The 18,078-nt window shown below is 48.8% G+C and overlaps 1 protein-coding gene across 2 annotated transcripts in view; it reads right to left on the reverse strand.

The window, feature by feature from the left end:
* The window catches only part of LOC135902571 (Krueppel-like factor 3), a 178,237-nt gene that overhangs the window by 112,382 nt on the left and 47,777 nt on the right, over nt 1-18,078 (reverse strand). For both annotated transcript variants that reach the window (XM_065432753.2, XM_065432746.2), the window contains exon 2: nt 1,688-1,768. In XM_065432753.2, the coding sequence (XP_065288825.2) occupies nt 1,688-1,768 (81 nt within the window). The remainder of the gene's footprint in view (nt 1-1,687; nt 1,769-18,078) is intronic.

Here is an 18,078-nt window from a genome sequence, read left to right on the forward strand (position 1 = left end):
ATCGTCCGCCTCTGATCAACCTCCGTGCGACGCCGACTGAACGGGAGCTCCACGGAAGGGTCAGTGGTGCGCTATGGGCAAGCGCCCCCCTTTTCTTTTCGCAACGTGCAACGGCCTCTCTTTACTGACCGGACGAGCCCTATAGCTTACGTTGCAGCGCACGGAATCGGTGAGACGGAGTACAGTTGAGACTGCGAGCTAGGAAGACGTGTGGAGCATACGCCGGGCAATGTAATGCGTGCAGCGGTGGTGTGTAAGACCAAAAGAACAGGTGCTCACGCAAGTGGAAGCCACGTTGAAAGCGGCGGATAATTATGTGGTGAGCTTATGAGATCTGCGGGGATATAACGGAGTAGGCTCACGCGAGGTAGTGACAACTCGAGGTAGATGGAACAGGGCTTGGCCCTGCAATTGACGCAAACGGGCTGATGATGAACGAATGAAACACATTGGCAGTTCTTCTGGTTGAATCGCACATTCGCGTGACAATCCATCTTCCGCAGTGCTAACAAGTGTAATTGGAACATCAATGCGTTTCGCCGCATGATTTCTAAGACTTGTTTCTCGAAGGCGGCACTTAGTGCGTCACCTCACTTCTTCGTGTCTGAAGCTGCAAACCCGGCATGTCGCGGTGTTTCTCTCAAACTTGCGCGCCAATTCTACGCGCAGATTTCTGAATCATCCGTGCTTCACGGAGTGTCACAGACATCACCGAGGAGCCGAGACGAGAGTTGCCTAAATGTAGCGGTGAATTTTGCATCGTATTTTACCGGCTCCACGGTGGAGGTCAGCTAGGAGTCAGCACAGCGGTGAATGCTGACGGGCGTCCTCAGTACATGAACTGTCAATTAAAGAGCAGCCAGGAACGCAGCCTGCCTGGGAGAGCCCCGAAGCAGCCGTACGACCGGGGCGACAGTGGCAACGAGCAGGCGGCGGCGTTGATGAAATCATGGCAAGAACAGCTGCAGCTAACCCCTAGGACTTCTGAAGGGTACGAGAATGAAGCTTCGACGTCCTTGACGTATCATTTGCTCAGATTGTCGTAAATCTGCGAATGATCTTTCTTTATTGCAATAGCAATTATAAAGGCACACCAGCCACAACCACGGCGTCATGTCCCAGCCAGTATATAGATGCTGTCAGCGCCACCTGCGGCCTGCTTCTGCACGACGTACGAAAGAGGACGCATTTCTGGCGAGCCGCGAATACACCGCGGGTCTCGCTGTTCTGTCAGACACGACGCGTCGTGCTATAGAACGCTGGCACCGCGGGAACGCGAAATACACTTCGCAGCGTGGACAACGCTCCAGGAGACGCTGGCCACAGCATATGTCTGTAATCACGGGTGCAAGCAAAATTACCACATCGGAATGTCTCTCATATCAGTCACATGACGAGGCTTAATACTACATGCCTGCTGAGTGCACTCCGAAATACCCATACGGCATACCCATAGCATTAACCAATAGGGCTAACGAATAAGTGCCTCTGCAGCAAATTTGGACGGATATATCGGGAAGCTACCGCTTAGCTTTGACAATCTATCCTCCAATATAGTTTCCCATCAATATTTTATTGCTATTAACAGCTTCGCGCCAGCAGGCCTATCGCAGCAGCGCGCATATCGACTACTGTGTCTCGCACGCGGGCAAAGCGTGTAAGCGTGTATGCGGGTTGCGAGACTGACCTCCTTGGAGCTCATGGCGAACGCTGACTCGGGCGCCAGGCCGGGGGTCCCTGCTCGACCAGGCAGCGTGGGGGAGTCCCGCTGCAAAGACCCCGCCCCAGAGTCACACACACAAAGCGCAGTGTATATATATATAGCTGCTCCGACAGAAATGGCAGGCCCCGAGGCACGAGTTAAAAAAGAGAGTAATGTGAATGACCACCGTGTCACACCCTCAGAACGCTATTGAACACAATTCGTTCAACATTTGCACTGCGAACAGTTCTTTAGCACGTTACTGCACTGCTTGGCGTTACCACCACAGCTGCGAGACTTAAAGCCCCTTAAACTTCGTAAAGTAGTGCCACGCTTTGAAGAATGCCGCCACCTCCTCGCGCGAAAGCCCCTTAAACTTCGTAAAGTAGTGCCACGCTTTGAAGAATGCCGCCACCTCCTCGCGCGCTCTGGCCGAAGCCGATGCCGCGTCGCTATTGGCCTAATAGCATCACGTGGGCCCTCGCGCTCTGCATCAGCGCCATTTTTGCTCGAGAAGCGTCTACGGAGTGGCGAGGAGCACATGTTGGTGCCACTGCTACGCTCGAGCAGTGTAGGCGGCGCCGCGGTCTAGGAGGGACGTGAAAGAGAGGAGAAACGAGGAGGAGTGATGGCGGAGAAGGAGAGTGTCGCTACTTTACGAATTTTAAGGGGCTTTAGCGAGACTACGTGGCAGCTTTAGCGTGCGCTGGCGCGTCTGCACCGGATGCGTACAAGAGACGCGGAATAAGCACCGCGGGCGCTCAGGATTACCCGCAGCCTCGCTGGAACGCGAGCGCTCGCGTGCCATGCGCAGCCGTGGCTTTCTTTCCCTTTCATCTACGTTGTGACAGCAGTGTGTTCATGACCACAGAGAACTTCCGGTCACGAATTTTTTGAGAGTCAAGTTAGCTAAGGAAGAAGATGTATTTACAGTGACACAGTATAATGCAAGCACATGTTCTTGATGCGTTCAAATATAAGGAACGTGCCCCAGGTGTCGAGCTCATGTATGCAGCTTTCTTGTCATACTTAGAAGTGAAATTCACTTGCCAAACATTCTAACTATACAGCAAAACTAGTGTCAGCTGATGTTACATGAGGTTTAACCGGAAGATATATATACACAGAGCTAACCTGGTGAAACCCAGTCACCGAAAGTGAGCACGCATGTCTGCTCTCCTAGCCTTGATTACGCTTTGGTACGCTGGCTTTTCGAAAATGTGAGAGTGAGCAGGATATATGCAAAAGGCATCAGCTATAGGAGCAACACAGCAGTCGTGGGCTTGAACTCCGCCGGAAACAATAATTGCGTTTGTAGAGCAATTTTTCTTCAAACATCGGACTTGTAGCTATGCGATTGGCCGCGAGTGCATCGTATACCATGTATAACGCTATCTAAACGGCGATACAACACTGGCACTGCAGGCAGCGAAGAGTATACACGAGTCGGTGGGACGTTCCGAAACCTCGTGGGAGCAGCGCAGCCCAGCCCAGCCAGTCGTCTCTTCCTACCCCGCCCTCGTTGTTCAATCAAGCGTGCCAGGGAGAGAATCGCCACAGTTCCCACTCTTTCTAACGATACCATCTGACGATTTCCGAGCAAACGCACTCACTCGTATAGATCACGAACGATAGATATATAGCCTGCTTTACGGACTCGGAGGAAGTGACATCCCGATAGCGCATAATTGAGGCGCGATCGATCATCTGCACGGTGTAAAGAACGGCGGGTTGCACAACAAGATTGTCACCTTGCCACCCGATTACGACAAGGGGTGCAAGACGCGCACCTCCCGCTCTCCACCTCTCCGTGCTGCAGCTGCGAGGCGTTCAAAGAAGCGACCTTTGCGCTGGAACCCGCCGCCTTCCTCCAGCCCCTTCGACATGGTGACGGGACGAATTCGGTGTGTGGACAATGATTCTAGAGTTCCCCAATGCGGAGCTGATTTGACACGCCTGAAGAAGCTACCGCGGGAACGTCTTATTTTTGTGCTTCTCACGGTTTGGAGTGGCTCGGAACAATGAGCGACGCGCGATCGACAACGTCGATTTTCCGGAACGGCACCACCTTCAACGCCGTCGCTTGGGCTTCGGAATGTGTGTGCCTTTGTGTCTGTAAACTGGTCTTCAGAGCAGCTGCGAGTTGGTGGTGTGTAAACGAACAGCCGCCGCGTCGTAGGACCAGCGGATCGAGTGGATAAAAACTGTGGTTGTGCGATTGTTGGACGCACTTCTCTTGAGCAGTCATGTTAGACTGAGTCACTTCTCTCATGCAGTCCTGTTGGACTAATACTCTTTTTCTCAAGCAGTCATGTTAGACTGAGTTAATTTCTGTAAATAAACCCCTTTTTCCTCGTTCTCGATGAGAAGCAGTTCTTCACTTCATCAACGATCTCAGCGTAAATAAGTTGGACGACGGCATGGGCCAGCTACCTTCGAATTCATGCCGTACTCCAATCTTGGCAAAGGACCACGGACGAAGGGATTGAGCCCCCAATCCTGACAACTGGCTGACAGCGGTAGGATGGACTTTGCGACATGGTGCTGTATCTGCGGTGAGTGCTTGGTTTTTGCTTTGACTCTCTAGGCTTCATTTTGTGGTTGTTCTGTTTAGAACAGTAGGGAAGCTAGATTGTGGTGTGTTAGCTAGGTTGTGTTTTCCTAGCTAGATTTAGAGAGCAGAATCAAGGCAGTAAAGCAGCAGTCATGGAGTTAAGGACATTGCTGAGAGACGAGTTGTTGATTGTTGGTGAGGAACTGGGCCTAGATGTACGCAAGGAAATGCTCAAATCGGAATTATTGGAGCTAATTTCCAATCAGGCCAGTGAGCAAGATATTGAAATGGGATTGGAACTTCTCAAAAAGAGAGAGAAACGGGAAAAAGAAAGAGAAGAACGGGACAGAGAAAACCGCGAGTTTCAGTTAAGGAAAATGCAACTTGAACTTGAAAGCAAACGTTTGGAGTTGCCTCAAGGAAGTGAAGGCGCTCTGGGTCGATCAAGTGAGGCAGAATCATACCGCATGGACAGGCTATTAAAGCCATTTGAGGTCGGGACCGACATAGGCTTGTTCCTAAGCAATTTTGAAAGGACTTGCGAGAAGATGAACTTCGGCCCGAGTACATGGCCACAGCGGTTGCTGTCTATGTTGCCGTGTGAGGCGGCGGAAGTAATCGCCAGACTAAGTGTGCAGGATGCATATGATTATGCGAAAGTTAAGGCTAGTCTCCTGAAGAAATACCGCCTTTCAGCCGAAGCTTTTCGGCAAAGGTTTAGGAGCACAGGCAAGAAAGATAGCGAGGGCTATCCGGAGTTTGCGTATAGCTTAAAGGCCAACCTAGTCGAGTGGCTTAAAAGCGCGGAAGCGTACGACAACAGAGACATGATCATTGAATGCATGTGTCTAGAGCAGTTTTACAAAACCATCCCCCAAGCTGTGAAACTGTGGGTGCAAGACAGAGGTAATGTAAACACTGTGGAAAGGGCGGCTGAATTAGCCGAAGAGTACGCAACCCGTAGAAAATTGAACGCCGAGGAGGGAAACTGGGACGGTCGAAATGGACCGCGGAAACCATTTCCGTTCAAAAAGGGTGCGCAAACTAGACGATCGAAGCCTGTAGACATGGCGGAAAAGCCCGCAGAAAAGAGCGAGGAGAAACTTAACGGAGAAACCGCACAAGAACAGAAAAGAAAGTTCGGATCTGTTAGACCAATTCGCTGTTACAAATGCCACAAACTGGGACATATAGCTGTAAACTGCGAGAAGCCTAGCGTAGTTTTTTCCTACGTGGAGGAAAAGGATGAGAATATGGAACTTTTAAGTCCATATCTCCACGACCTGCAAGTTAATGGAAAACCATGCCGAGTGCTAAGAGACAGTGCCGCCACGCTGGACATTGTCCATCCGTCCTACGTGATGGTAGATGACTTCACCGGAGAAGTAGCATGGATAAAACAGGTTGTAGAAGAACACAGCGTGTGTCTGCCCATGGCCAAAGTCAAAATCAGTGGACCATTCGGGGAGCTAGAGACTGAGGCTGCAGTTTCCAAATTTTTGTCACTGCAGTATCCCTACATCTTTTCGAATCGCTCGAATCAGTTACTGCGTGACAGAGGGCTCAAACTGGGAGAGGGCATAGTACAGGCATTGACCCGAGGCCAAGCTCGTAAGATCGCGGCGCTTTCGGCTGAAAATGCTCAAGCTCCTCCAGCTGAAGCAGAAAAGGGGATAGCTTCAATACCCGAATCCGAGCTAGGCCCGAGGGACAAAAGAACAGTTGAGGAGAGCCTGCCAGTTGACCAGCTCAATGAGAGCGTAGCACTAGAGTGTCAGAGTTCTAACCTGCAGGAAGAGCAAGCAGACGCGCTCACAAGCGAGACAGGGTCGTTGTTATCACCGGCCTCAAAGAACTTTGATCAACTCTTACGCGTGGATAGAGAGTCACTGGCAGCTGAGCAAAAGAATGATGAGAGCTTAGCTAAATTACGTGACACAGCTAAAGAAGGCATTGCTAGGCGCAACGTAACGATACATGAGAGAGGAGGATTGTTGTATCGGCATTACAGAGATCGAAAGGGTAAGATTTTAGATCAGTTAGTCATACCTACTAAGTATAGGGAGGACCTTTTGAGTCTTTGTCATGGAAATGGGTGGTCCGGCCACCTAGGCATAAACAAATCAAAGGAAAGATTGCTTATGGAATACTACTGGCCTGGCTGTTTCAAAGATGTAGAAAACTTTGTAAGATCATGCGACGCCTGCCAGCGTTCTGGTAAACCAGGAGAGACTTGGAAAGCTCCACTGAAGGTAGTGCCCTTAATAACAGAGCCTTTCAGACGACTTGTAATAGACACGGTAGGGCCTCTTCCAAAAACAAAATCAGGCTACAGGTACTTGTTTACCATGCTGTGTCCGGCTACCAAGTTTCCAGAAGCAATCCCTTTGAAAGAGCTCAGCTCCACCGAAGTAGTAGACGCGCTTTTGACAGTGTTTGCACGAGTTGGGTTTCCAGCCGAAATTCAGGCAGATCAAGGGTCAGTATTCACGAGCGCACTGACTTCCACATTCTTGCAAAAGTGCGGGGTAAAGTTAATACACAGTTCTGTCTATCACCCTCAGTCAAACAGTGTAGAGAGGTGGCATTCGGTGCTTAAGCGAGTTTTGCGTGCGCTCTGTTACGAGCACAAGGAGGACTGGGAGAACTGTCTGCCGGCAACTTTGTTTGCTTTACGAACGGTTCCGCATGAAGCGACAGGGTTCTCACCAGCAGAACTAGTGTATGGGAGGACACTCCGTTCTCCACTGAGAATGTTAAGAGAGATGTGGGAGGAAAGAGGGGAGAGTCCAACCGTGGTTGGATACGTGCTAAATTTACTGGAACGGCTAAGCGCAAACCAAGAAATAGACGGAAAGAACATGGAAATAGCTCAAAGGAACGCCAAATTCTATTACGACAAGAATGCGAGACTTCGTACGTTTAAAGTCGACTTAACGTTGAAAGCAGAAAAGTGTAGGTTTGGTTGTTCGCAGGTTACTTATCTGGGCCATGTTGTCGGTCAGGACATGAGACGGCCGGCTGAGCTGAAAATAGCTACGATTGGAGATTTTTCTCAGCCGCGCACGAAAACGGACGTTCGTTCATTTTTGGGACTTGTGGGGTACTATCAACGGTACATTCCGAATTACTCGCAATTGGCAAGTCCATTAACAGACGCCCTCCGAAAGGGAGCTCCGAGTAACGTACACTGGGATAAGGACAAAGAGAACGCTTTCCAAAGTTTGAAAACGCTATTGGTTTCTCGCCCTGTGCTTCGCGCGCCAGACTACACTAAGGAATTCATAGTTCAATGCGACGCAAGCGACAGAGGTATGGGCGTGGTACTTAGTCAAGTCGGCGACAATAACGAGGAGCATCCTATCCTCTACGCCAGCCGTAAACTAAATGTAAGAGAGGAAGCCTACAGCGCTTCAGAGAAGGAATGCGCTTGTTTGGTTTGGGCCGCCCAGAAGTTGTCGTGTTACTTGTACGGAGCGAAGTTCATCTTCGAGACCGACCACTGTCCTCTGACGTGGCTCAATCAAATGTCACACAAAAACGGCCGCTTGCTCCGATGGAGCCTCACTCTCCAAGAGTACAACTTCTCCGTTAGATATAAGAAGGGAAAGTTGCATAGCAATGCGGATGGTTTGAGCAGGCTAATTTGAATTCTGCGTTTGAGGGTCCCGCCTAAATTTTAGGGTTACTAGTGTTAATTTTATTAAGCGAAGAAGATCCCCTCTCATTTAGCAGGATTCCCTCCATGATTGCTGAATTTGTCAGCAGGAATTTGCTTCAGAAATTGGCATAGTGAAATGCAGCAATTTTTTTTTGTTTCTGCACTTATGTTGTTGTTGTTTTTTTTTTGAAGCCTAGCGAGTCTAAAGTGAGAGCCAATGCACGTCATCTCGGCGCAGAGCCGTGTTGTGGGGTTCATTTTGCAGTTGCCTGTCCTTGTTGGATGTTTGGGGCGGTGACATCAATGCACAAGTGGTCGCTGCGAGCCAAGACATCAATCCCCCCCTGACCAGCAGCCGTTCTCTTCCTGCCTAGCGGTTGTCAGCGCTAGACAGTCGAGACTTTTGGGGCCATGGAGGCGCTGTAAAGAACGGCGGGTTGCACAACAAGATTGTCACCTTGCCACCCGATTACGACAAGGGGTGCAAGACGCGCACCTCCCGCTCTCCACCTCTCCGTGCTGCAGCTGCGAGGCGTTCAAAGAAGCGACCTTTGCGCTGGAACCCGCCGCCTTCCTCCAGCCCCTTCGACATGGTGACGGGACGAATTCGGTGTGTGGACAATGATTCTAGAGTTCCCCAATGCGGAGCTGATTTGACACGCCTGAAGAAGCTACCGCGGGAACGTCTTATTTTTGTGCTTCTCACGGTTTGGAGTGGCTCGGAACAATGAGCGACGCGCGATCGACAACGTCGATTTTCCGGAACGGCACCACCTTCAACGCCGTCGCTTGGGCTTCGGAATGTGTGTGCCTTTGTGTCTGTAAACTGGTCTTCAGAGCAGCTGCGAGTTGGTGGTGTGTAAACGAACAGCCGCCGCGTCGTAGGACCAGCGGATCGAGTGGATAAAAACTGTGGTTGTGCGATTGTTGGACGCACTTCTCTTGAGCAGTCATGTTAGACTGAGTCACTTCTCTCATGCAGTCCTGTTGGACTAATACTCTTTTTCTCAAGCAGTCATGTTAGACTGAGTTAATTTCTGTAAATAAACCCCTTTTTCCTCGTTCTCGATGAGAAGCAGTTCTTCACTTCATCAACGATCTCAGCGTAAATAAGTTGGACGACGGCATGGGCCAGCTACCTTCGAATTCATGCCGTACTCCAATCTTGGCAAAGGACCACGGACGAAGGGATTGAGCCCCCAATCCTGACAACGGTCGAAAACGATGGGGCTACTTCGAGATCACCATCGGGCGGCGGGCTTCGTTGTCTTCCCGCGCCCGCGCGGACGACCAACGACGACTGGACGAGCACGTGACACACAGACAGCGAGCCCGCGTGGCAAGTGACAGCGCTCGCTCATCAATCCAAGCCAAGTAGCTAAATTAGAGCTGCCGTGCCGAATCGTGAGAGCGAAATCCCAAAATGATGGCGGCGCGTTTCTAAGAAGGAAGAGGCTGGCACGCAAACGCACCTGGATCGTGTCGCGCAAGTGAGGCGATTCCCATCACGGAATGGTATCTGGATAGCGCAGCAAAACATGGACACAAGAAGAAACGAAGACGAGCGCTAACTATCAACAATGAAATTTATTTCCAAGATCGGCCGTTTACTTATATACACCCAAAAATACACGGATGTGTCCGCGTTTCGCTGCGATATCCAGATACCATTCCATGACGACCGACCAACAAGCCCATATCGCCACCCTCGTCGATTCCCATCGTTCTTACATTCCCAACATTACAAACGGCTTTGAGAATTGCGGTGTGCTTATGCTCCTGCAAGGGCAACGGCAGTAGCAGCAGCATCAGCTACAGCGTGCGTGCGTGCGCGCTACAAGTCTGCACGAGGCGCAGATCACTTTCGCTGCATTCAAGCGTATAAAGTCGCGATTTTGCAAGCAACGGCAACCGCAGAACTGTAGACTATTTGAGTGCCCTTCGCCAACGCTCATCTGCATACTTGTGTAACGGCAGGGGCTCCGCTTACTTGCAATATTGCGGCTGTATTATTTATTCGCAGAACTTTAGCGCCGCGCCTACACACAGAGGCTCGCGCGTGCTTCAGAGAAAACGTGTTCTCGTGTTCTTTTCTTGAATAAGTTCACGCCGGCGATGAGGAGGTAGCTAGCTGCTCGTGAAGAAGCGAATCGTCAGCCGGCATTCATTCAGACCATGTGAAACCACGTCGCTAATAGCACGCTCCGTGCCGTATATATATAGCTATACAGACAGCATGCTGCTGTATACCGCTCTGCATGCATGCTGAGTGACGAGCCATATCATTTAAATGTCCTCAATTCCCAGGTCCATACCCCTGCGAGTAACCGTACGCGAAGCCAGTGGTCCCACGATGTGATTCCCTGAGAACGGGGTTCAGTCTATAGCCGACCAAGGGCAGTATACGAAAAGAGGGTCTTATTCGCTCGCAAAGCAAGAGGCGGATGTATGAAAGTTGGTATTGGTGCCTTCGCAGTCACAAGGCATTGTAATTAGTGCTACAGTCCGTTCAGGAATATTCATATACATATATATATATATATATATATATATATATATATATATATATATATATATATATATATATATATATATATATATATATATATATATACACACACACACACACACACACTAACTACGTCCTCTTTGTGACAGCCAGTGACATTGTCCCCGTCACCACACTCAAGCACTACGACTCTCCACGCACCTTAGGTATTTAACGGCACCGGGAGAGCGCTTTTGCCGCTGGGGGGTAGTTTTACGATACCATCGACAGACGATCGAGAGACGAGCCGCCGCGGGAAAGACGATGAAGTGTCTGGGGTCTTGGCGCGAGCGACTGTATGCCTGGTAGCGTGCCTCCAGTGTAAATAAAGTGCAAATAGTCTCTTTTGTCTATGTCTTTCCGCACGTAACAATATTCATAAATGGTTGCTGGTGTTGTTGCTACAGTTTGAGTGAAGACGGCGACAGAAGGCTTAGCATTCGGACGGACGTTCGCTGTCGAAAAGCCGACCTGACGCCCCACGCGCCAACGCTAGGGCAACACGACGCCGAGTAGACGCCGGAAAGGCGCTTCATGTGGTTGGGCCCTCGTACGTCTAGTTTCACACCCCCCACTACCTCCACCTATAGTTGCGAAACGGCTCACTTTCAATGCAGTGAATCTCGTTCCAAACGAAACAAAGAAATAGAACGAAAGAGAAATGTAAGATAACCATCGAAGATGATCGACAAAGTAAGCGAAGCTGTTTATACCGGTTTTACCATTGTGCCCTTGTCCGCGTGTTACTTTCTCGTCAAGTCGAACCATCTGTTTTCTGCGGCTGTGACACGTCTGCACCTCGCAGTCCGGTGCAGGCATCACAGCGAAATGCACGCAGATGTGCGCCGTTTTTCTCTTTTTTTTTTGTCACGTTCAGCTTTCTGCCGCCGATCTGTGCCGATCGCGAAGACGGTGCGATATCGCATAGCGTCTCAAAGAAGTATACAGCTTCCTCGAGGAAGGGAGTGGTCCTGCCACGTACTCTTATACCTGTGGTCCAATGGCTAGTGTATATGTTGGGCGGCTGCACCTGACGGACCCTGGTTCAAACCTCACCATCGGACGCGTAATTTCTCATTGAGCGGTAGCTGGTGTCAAAGGTGCGTTCTGACGTCGATGTGACGTAGAAACGCGACGCACCAATATTCTCTCTCTCTCTCTCGTCGCCTCTCGTTACACTCTCTCGGCCCACGCCAACCCACGGAGATATGGGCAAAGCAAGGAAGCTTTTAAAAAGAAAAAGAAGGAAACCTGTAAAGCGTTCGATCGTGGTGAAACATGCGTCATTATTGAATTGGTCAGCATCGCGGCGAGCGCGGTCGGTATGGTGCGTAGTTGCGCCGTGGGCTCTTCCACAACACAGCGACAGGGAGGTGGGGGAGGTGAGCCGAAGGCAGGACGCCGCGGGTGCGCCCTCCGTGGTGTCGCTTCGATTTTCCTCCCGGGGCAAAAGTTAAAAAAAGAAGAAGAAGAAGAAGAAGGCGTTGCGCAAAGAGAGCCTCGGGCGGGCGGCACGACGTCTCTCTTTCATACGGCTGCCCGACGGGAGGCCCGATCGAAAGAAGTATTTTAAATTTTAATGACCTCGCGGCAACGCCTGCGACTCGCTGGCAGCTCGATCCACGGATCGCATTCTCGACGCGGGGGAAGCAGTCACCTGCGACAGATCATTGGAAGAGCAAGCACGCAGGAAATGAACAGACCACGGTGAAACAAACAAAGAAAGAAAGAAAGAAAGAAAGAAACAAACAAACAAACAAACACACACACACACACACACACACAAACAAACAGAGCATCTGCTACGTTGTTCGCAAACAAGGAAGCGAACAATGCTACAGTCAGGCGGTGTAATGGTTCGATCAGGGCGCCGAGGAAATCCGATAGTCCTTAGACGTATACGCGTAAACAAGGAATCACAACGCATTAAAGCATAAAGCACAAGGAAGTTGTTGGACGCGCTGCAGACTAAGACTCTTTTAAAAGTCGCCACATGTTACTCTAAAGGGCCAGTAACACTCTGTCGACCAGAATGCACACTGTATATCGCGAGCGATGCACTATACTCGTAAGTGAGCCTCCATGATGGCAATATGTTACAACGACGCTGTCCAACGTCGGTCATTTGGAATGACGTACTCTAACGCAGGACACGTCGGGCTTACATTGGCCCACATTTCAGTGCTGCTAAAGAAGCTGTTTTTCTTATTCGCAAGCAGCCATGTGCCTTTCTTTTTCTCTATCTCTCCCTTTCTCATGCGAATATTCTATTTAAGTTTCGAGTCCCTGTTGCGTCTACGACATTCTATCACGTTTCCTCTGTGCCGTTCTCTGGGACTTCTGAAGCATTTGTGCTTTTGCCGTGTGACTAGTAGTCGGCCATCATCTCTTGGTGCTAACATCTCGTTATTTATTCGTGTCGCAGTGATAGCAATGATAGAAAAGCACACACGTAACAGCATTGGAAGCGGTTCAAGTGAAGCAGAATTTCGCAGCGAGGCGAGAAGCGACGTCTTTCACGCGCACTTAACCAGTCGCCTCGTTCAGAGAGAGAGAGGGGGGGGAGGATCTGTCGTGGTTGGAAATGCGCCAATATTGCACCGATAGACAAACAAGGCTCGAACGCATAATGGAGATGACGTATACAAGACTGGTACGGTTCACACGACGCACTGGCCCGAAACAGGACGACGTCAAGTAGCCAGGTACGATGAGGCACTCGCCAACAGCGGCGTGGTCACTGTGAATTGCATAAGTATACTCGTACTATACTCGACAGACAAATCTCGATAGACAAGTGCTGCACCGATTTCCATGAAAACTGAAGCATTCATGTGGAAAGTTAAATTCTACCAACTGTTGCAAGCAAATTTTGATTAGGGACATCACACCTTTTTTACAATAATCGCAGACAAAAAGAGCTTAAAAAACATAAAAGCACAATGCTTACAAAGTTGTAACTCTGCGTCGAAAACAGATATCGCCGTTCTGTAAACGTAACTTACGAAAGCATCTAAAGAGGCGAAATATTACGTGAAATGATGACAACGCTTACGAGGGTTTTGTTAGGTGCACTTAATTGACCCCGGCCGGCGAAAATTAATCCAGACTCCACAATATACGGCGGGCCTCATAACCATATATCGTGGTTTTGACACGTAATACACGTAATAATTAATGAGAACAACGATTCCTCCGTTTGCATGTATATTTACATGTAGATAGAAGCAGCGCCAGACATTGCCAAGTCATGACTGGAAGCTTACCGCTATCACTGAAAGGAAAGGTGTACAATCAATGCATTCTACCGGTGCTAACATATGAGGTAGAAACTTGGAGAGTGAGAAAGAAGCTTGAGAACAAGTTAAGGACCGCGCAAACAGCGATGGAACGCAGAATGTTAGACGTAACGTTAACCGACAGGAAGAGAACGATGCGGATCAGAGAGCAAACGGGGATAGCCGATATTCTAACTGACATTAAGAGGGAAAAAATGGAGCTGGGCAGACCATGTAATGCGTAGGTTAGATAACCGGTGGACCATTAGCGTTACAGAATGGGTGCCAAGACAAGGGAAGCGCAGTCGAGGACGGCAGAAAACCAGGTGGGGTGATGAAATTAGGAAATTCGCGGGCGCTAGTTGGAATCAGTTGGCGTAGGACGGAGGTAATTGGATGTCGCAGGGAGAGGCCTTCGTCCTGCAGTGGACATAAAATATGATGATGATGGTGGTGATGATGATGATGATCTGCCGAGCCAAAGCTCCCTCTTACCTGCATTTCGGGGGATATCTCATCAGCTGCGAAAGACGACGTCTTTCCTGTTACACTGCATGTATCAGCGAAATCGGAGCCGAGTGAGAGAATTAACATTTACATGCCGCTGCAAGGAGATGTCAAGCCTTATAAAAGCGGCGGTGATGGCACAGCGTATCGCTTATGTTTATGCATTTGAATGTGAACACTGCCGTTATATGTACATATGCAACAGATAATTTCTCTTAGTTAGAAGTAAATATTCATAAAACGGTTACAAAATCGAGAACCTAACAAATGATGTCGATCGACGAAGAATAGACAAAACGACGACGGGATTAGGGTTTAATGAGAGCGCTCACATCATCGGCTCACACCCACGTATCGTGACAGCTGCTCCGCGTCAGCCCAGCACCTGCAGAACTGGCCCCTCCGAACGCTTCATTAGAGACAGTGACCTATAGATCGTCGAATGCATTACCAGGAAATCGACGTTTGAGAACGCACTGTTGTAAACGAAGGCGACACTGCACAGGAAGCGGATATAACTTAGATAAAAAGAGAGCTTATTTGGATGTGAAGGCAGAAAGCTCGGCCTCGCACGCCCCATATATTTGCAACGTGCGAGCCACCTCGTGCATTCGTCGCCTGCTTAGGTGCTCCTTAAACAGTGTAAATAGAAAAATTAGACCATTACCAGTGCAGCAGCTTCGCCAGATTGCTTCGATAGTATATGCTACTCATTTATGATCAAATTAGTCAAAATCAAATGTCATCCCAGTTGGACTTTAAAGGGACATTTTAAAAAGTTACATTCCGGGGTGCAACGTGCCAAAACCAGGATATGCTTTTGAGGCACGCCGTAGTGGGGGAAGTGGGATTAGTTTTTGACCACCCGGGGTATTTCAATGCGCACCAAGAAAGGTTCACTGCCTTTGCCATTAAGAACCGCGGCTTTCGTCCGCAAACTAATATACTCTACACCAGCTTGAACTAACTCAGCGTTTCCCTTACACTGTCCTGAGCGCCTTTCCAAGCCTAAACAAGCCGCCGCTTGAGCAATTAAACGAAATAAAGTTATAGAAATTAACGACCTGAAATCCGGATAGCTCCGGATTCAATTACGACTGCCGGCGCTATTACGGTCGCACGGCAGCGTCCGAGCCAATGAATAAGGTCGCAGATAATGGGGTTCAATATAGTAAGTATACTATATAGTATAATTATATGTACAACGAGCATTTTTCGCGCTTTCAAGTTATCGAAATGCATAGCGAAACTTGTTTTAGCCGGACAATAAAAGAAAGAAAAAGAAAAAGGACACAGGTCAGGTGTGCGTATCCGTTGCCCCCTTCTTGTGTCAGTGGCCGTCGACGCTAAAACAAATTCACTATACGGGGAAAAAAAAAGAAGAATCAACTCGCCCAAATTGCAACTGCGAGGCCGCAAAGCGTCCGCCGTACAGTCGGGAATCGAACCCACGCCCTCGTGCTCAGCAGCGGGAGGCCGTAACCATGCACTGTATAAAGCACCGCGGCGGGTGTGCCACTCGGCATGACGTATACACTATTAGCGTGCAGCCAGCCCCATAACGAGGTTTGCGAAGCCGCCGTAAATCACGATATATGCGGAAGGGCAGATTATCGAACGCGAAGCACGCGTCCGCAGCTTCGCGCCGATAAGCGGCCGCCACCTCCTCGCGCGCACACACACCGGGCGCTGAGACCAACGCGCTTATCGTCGACTGTATCTCTGCCGCGGCACTCCGCCCTCCCCCACTTCCCAGTTATGAGCCCCTCGACGAGCTATTCCGCGCTCGCACAAGGACTCGCCGAATAGGCGACTTCTTAGCGCGTTTATCGCAGCAGCGCTGCTCTTGCCGTTTATTTCCGTAATTGCGTCAGGCGCATTATCGCCCGAAGAGAGGCTGACGTTCACGCCTGAATCGTTCATCAGGCTTGCGCATAGATCCGCGCTTCGAACCCGGCTATGTAATGCATAGGGCAGATAACCGGTGGACTACTATAGAGTTTACAGAATGGGTGCCAAGGAAAGGGAAGCGCAGTCGAGAACTGCAGAAAATTAGGTGGGGTGATGAAATGAGCAAATTTGCAGGTGCAAGCTGGAATCAGATATATAGCGCAAGACTGCGACTAGATCGCTGAGAGAGACAGTCGTTCTGCAGTGGACATTAAAATGATGATGATCTGCATGAGTGTGCGTCTGATATATATATATATATATATATATATATATATATATATATATATATATATATATATATATATATATAGAGAGAGAGAGAGAGAGAGAGAGTGAAGGATGGCCTAACATTTAAAGAAGTGGTTGTGCTCGCTAGCATATGCTTGATAGGCGCGGAAGTGCACATGCCTAAAGAAGGACCGCTGCATATTGCTGTCTCGAGTTCAATGTCTTCTTTTCTTTCTCTTTTTTTTTTCGCACAAGTACGAAGATGAGACCAATTCATGCACTAACCATCATTCGCGCGGTAGCTGCATAAACGATCACATGCGACAGGGTTCCCACTAGTAAATTTAGAAGGAAATCGTGAGAATCATGCGAACGCTTGTATTTAGCTCATTCTAGTACCTCTGGCTTCAAACGGCTTTGCGACTTTGCGAATTCACCATTTTCAATAAGACATCGCGTTACAAATGCAATAATTCGCAATGATTATGTATGTGGATAGACACCTAGGGCCTTGCATGTGTTTGGTCAACTATGATTGCTCGGAAACTTAGAGAAAAAAAAGATAGAGCGTAATACATAAGGCGACCAGAACGTCCGAACCCACAAGCACGATGATTAGGCAAATCCATGTACGGCGCATCATTCTCATGGCAGCTCGAAGACCGTGGTGCCAGAGTTCCCCACTGGCGATTTTCTGCGGCAAAATATGGGTCGGATGCTTTTCGAACTTTGGTCAAACCTGTGTGATGTAGCGGAAGCCTATAACCATTGGCTGCTATGTAGAGATAGAGTTGTGTCCGCCATCCTTTGTCATAATTATCTACCATAAGCCGGTCACTACACATAGTCTGAAGTGTGGTCTTATCTCAGTAGCTCCTCTCCGAGGCGCTATTAAAAGCATGGACCGATGGTGCGTCGTTATCGAGAGAGCTTAGTGATTGTGCCAATGTATTTTATTAACACTGACGGTTCTCTCGCGTTCATTTAATTAGATGCGCTTTTAGTGAAAACTCCCGATTGAAAGCTAGTCATGCTTGTTACTGCAGTCGTACATGAGATGGTTATGCACTGCGCGAGATGCGTATTTATTTTTAATTTTCTTTTGTTTCGTTATTAAGGTCTGCTACTTTTAAATAGTTACTTACATAACTCAATTCAAATTGTCAGCGTTTCTGATGCAGTCTCCGATATGAAAACTGCTAATTTAGGTGCACCTCAGAGGTCTATTCATGGTCCTCTTCTCCTAATTTTCTTTCATAACTGATACGTCTGTCTTAAGTACTCCAAACGTATGCTATATGCCAATGACTCGATGATACAAAACTCTGCCAATTGCAATTCGGCGCTGAAAAATAAACTGAACTCTGACACTGCAAACGTTCAGGAATGGTGTAATAAAAACAAACTGCAAATAAACCTCTCAAAATCAAAATTCGTTGTTTTCAGCTCTGGCCAACGTCTCATCAATAGCATACCATCTATATTAATTGGGCAGCATCAAATTGCCGCGAGTGATCACGCCACATACTTGGGGCTTAAATTAGACTGCAATCTTAAATTCCATCATCATATAGCATGCGTAAAAAAATGGCTTAGGGCATCCGAGTCCTCATAACAGCACGCTCCAATTTCAACCCTAACACACTA

The sequence above is a fragment of the Dermacentor albipictus genome, chromosome 3 (genome assembly GCF_038994185.2).
Source record: "Dermacentor albipictus isolate Rhodes 1998 colony chromosome 3, USDA_Dalb.pri_finalv2, whole genome shotgun sequence".
Taxonomy (NCBI): Eukaryota; Metazoa; Arthropoda; class Arachnida; order Ixodida; family Ixodidae; genus Dermacentor; species Dermacentor albipictus.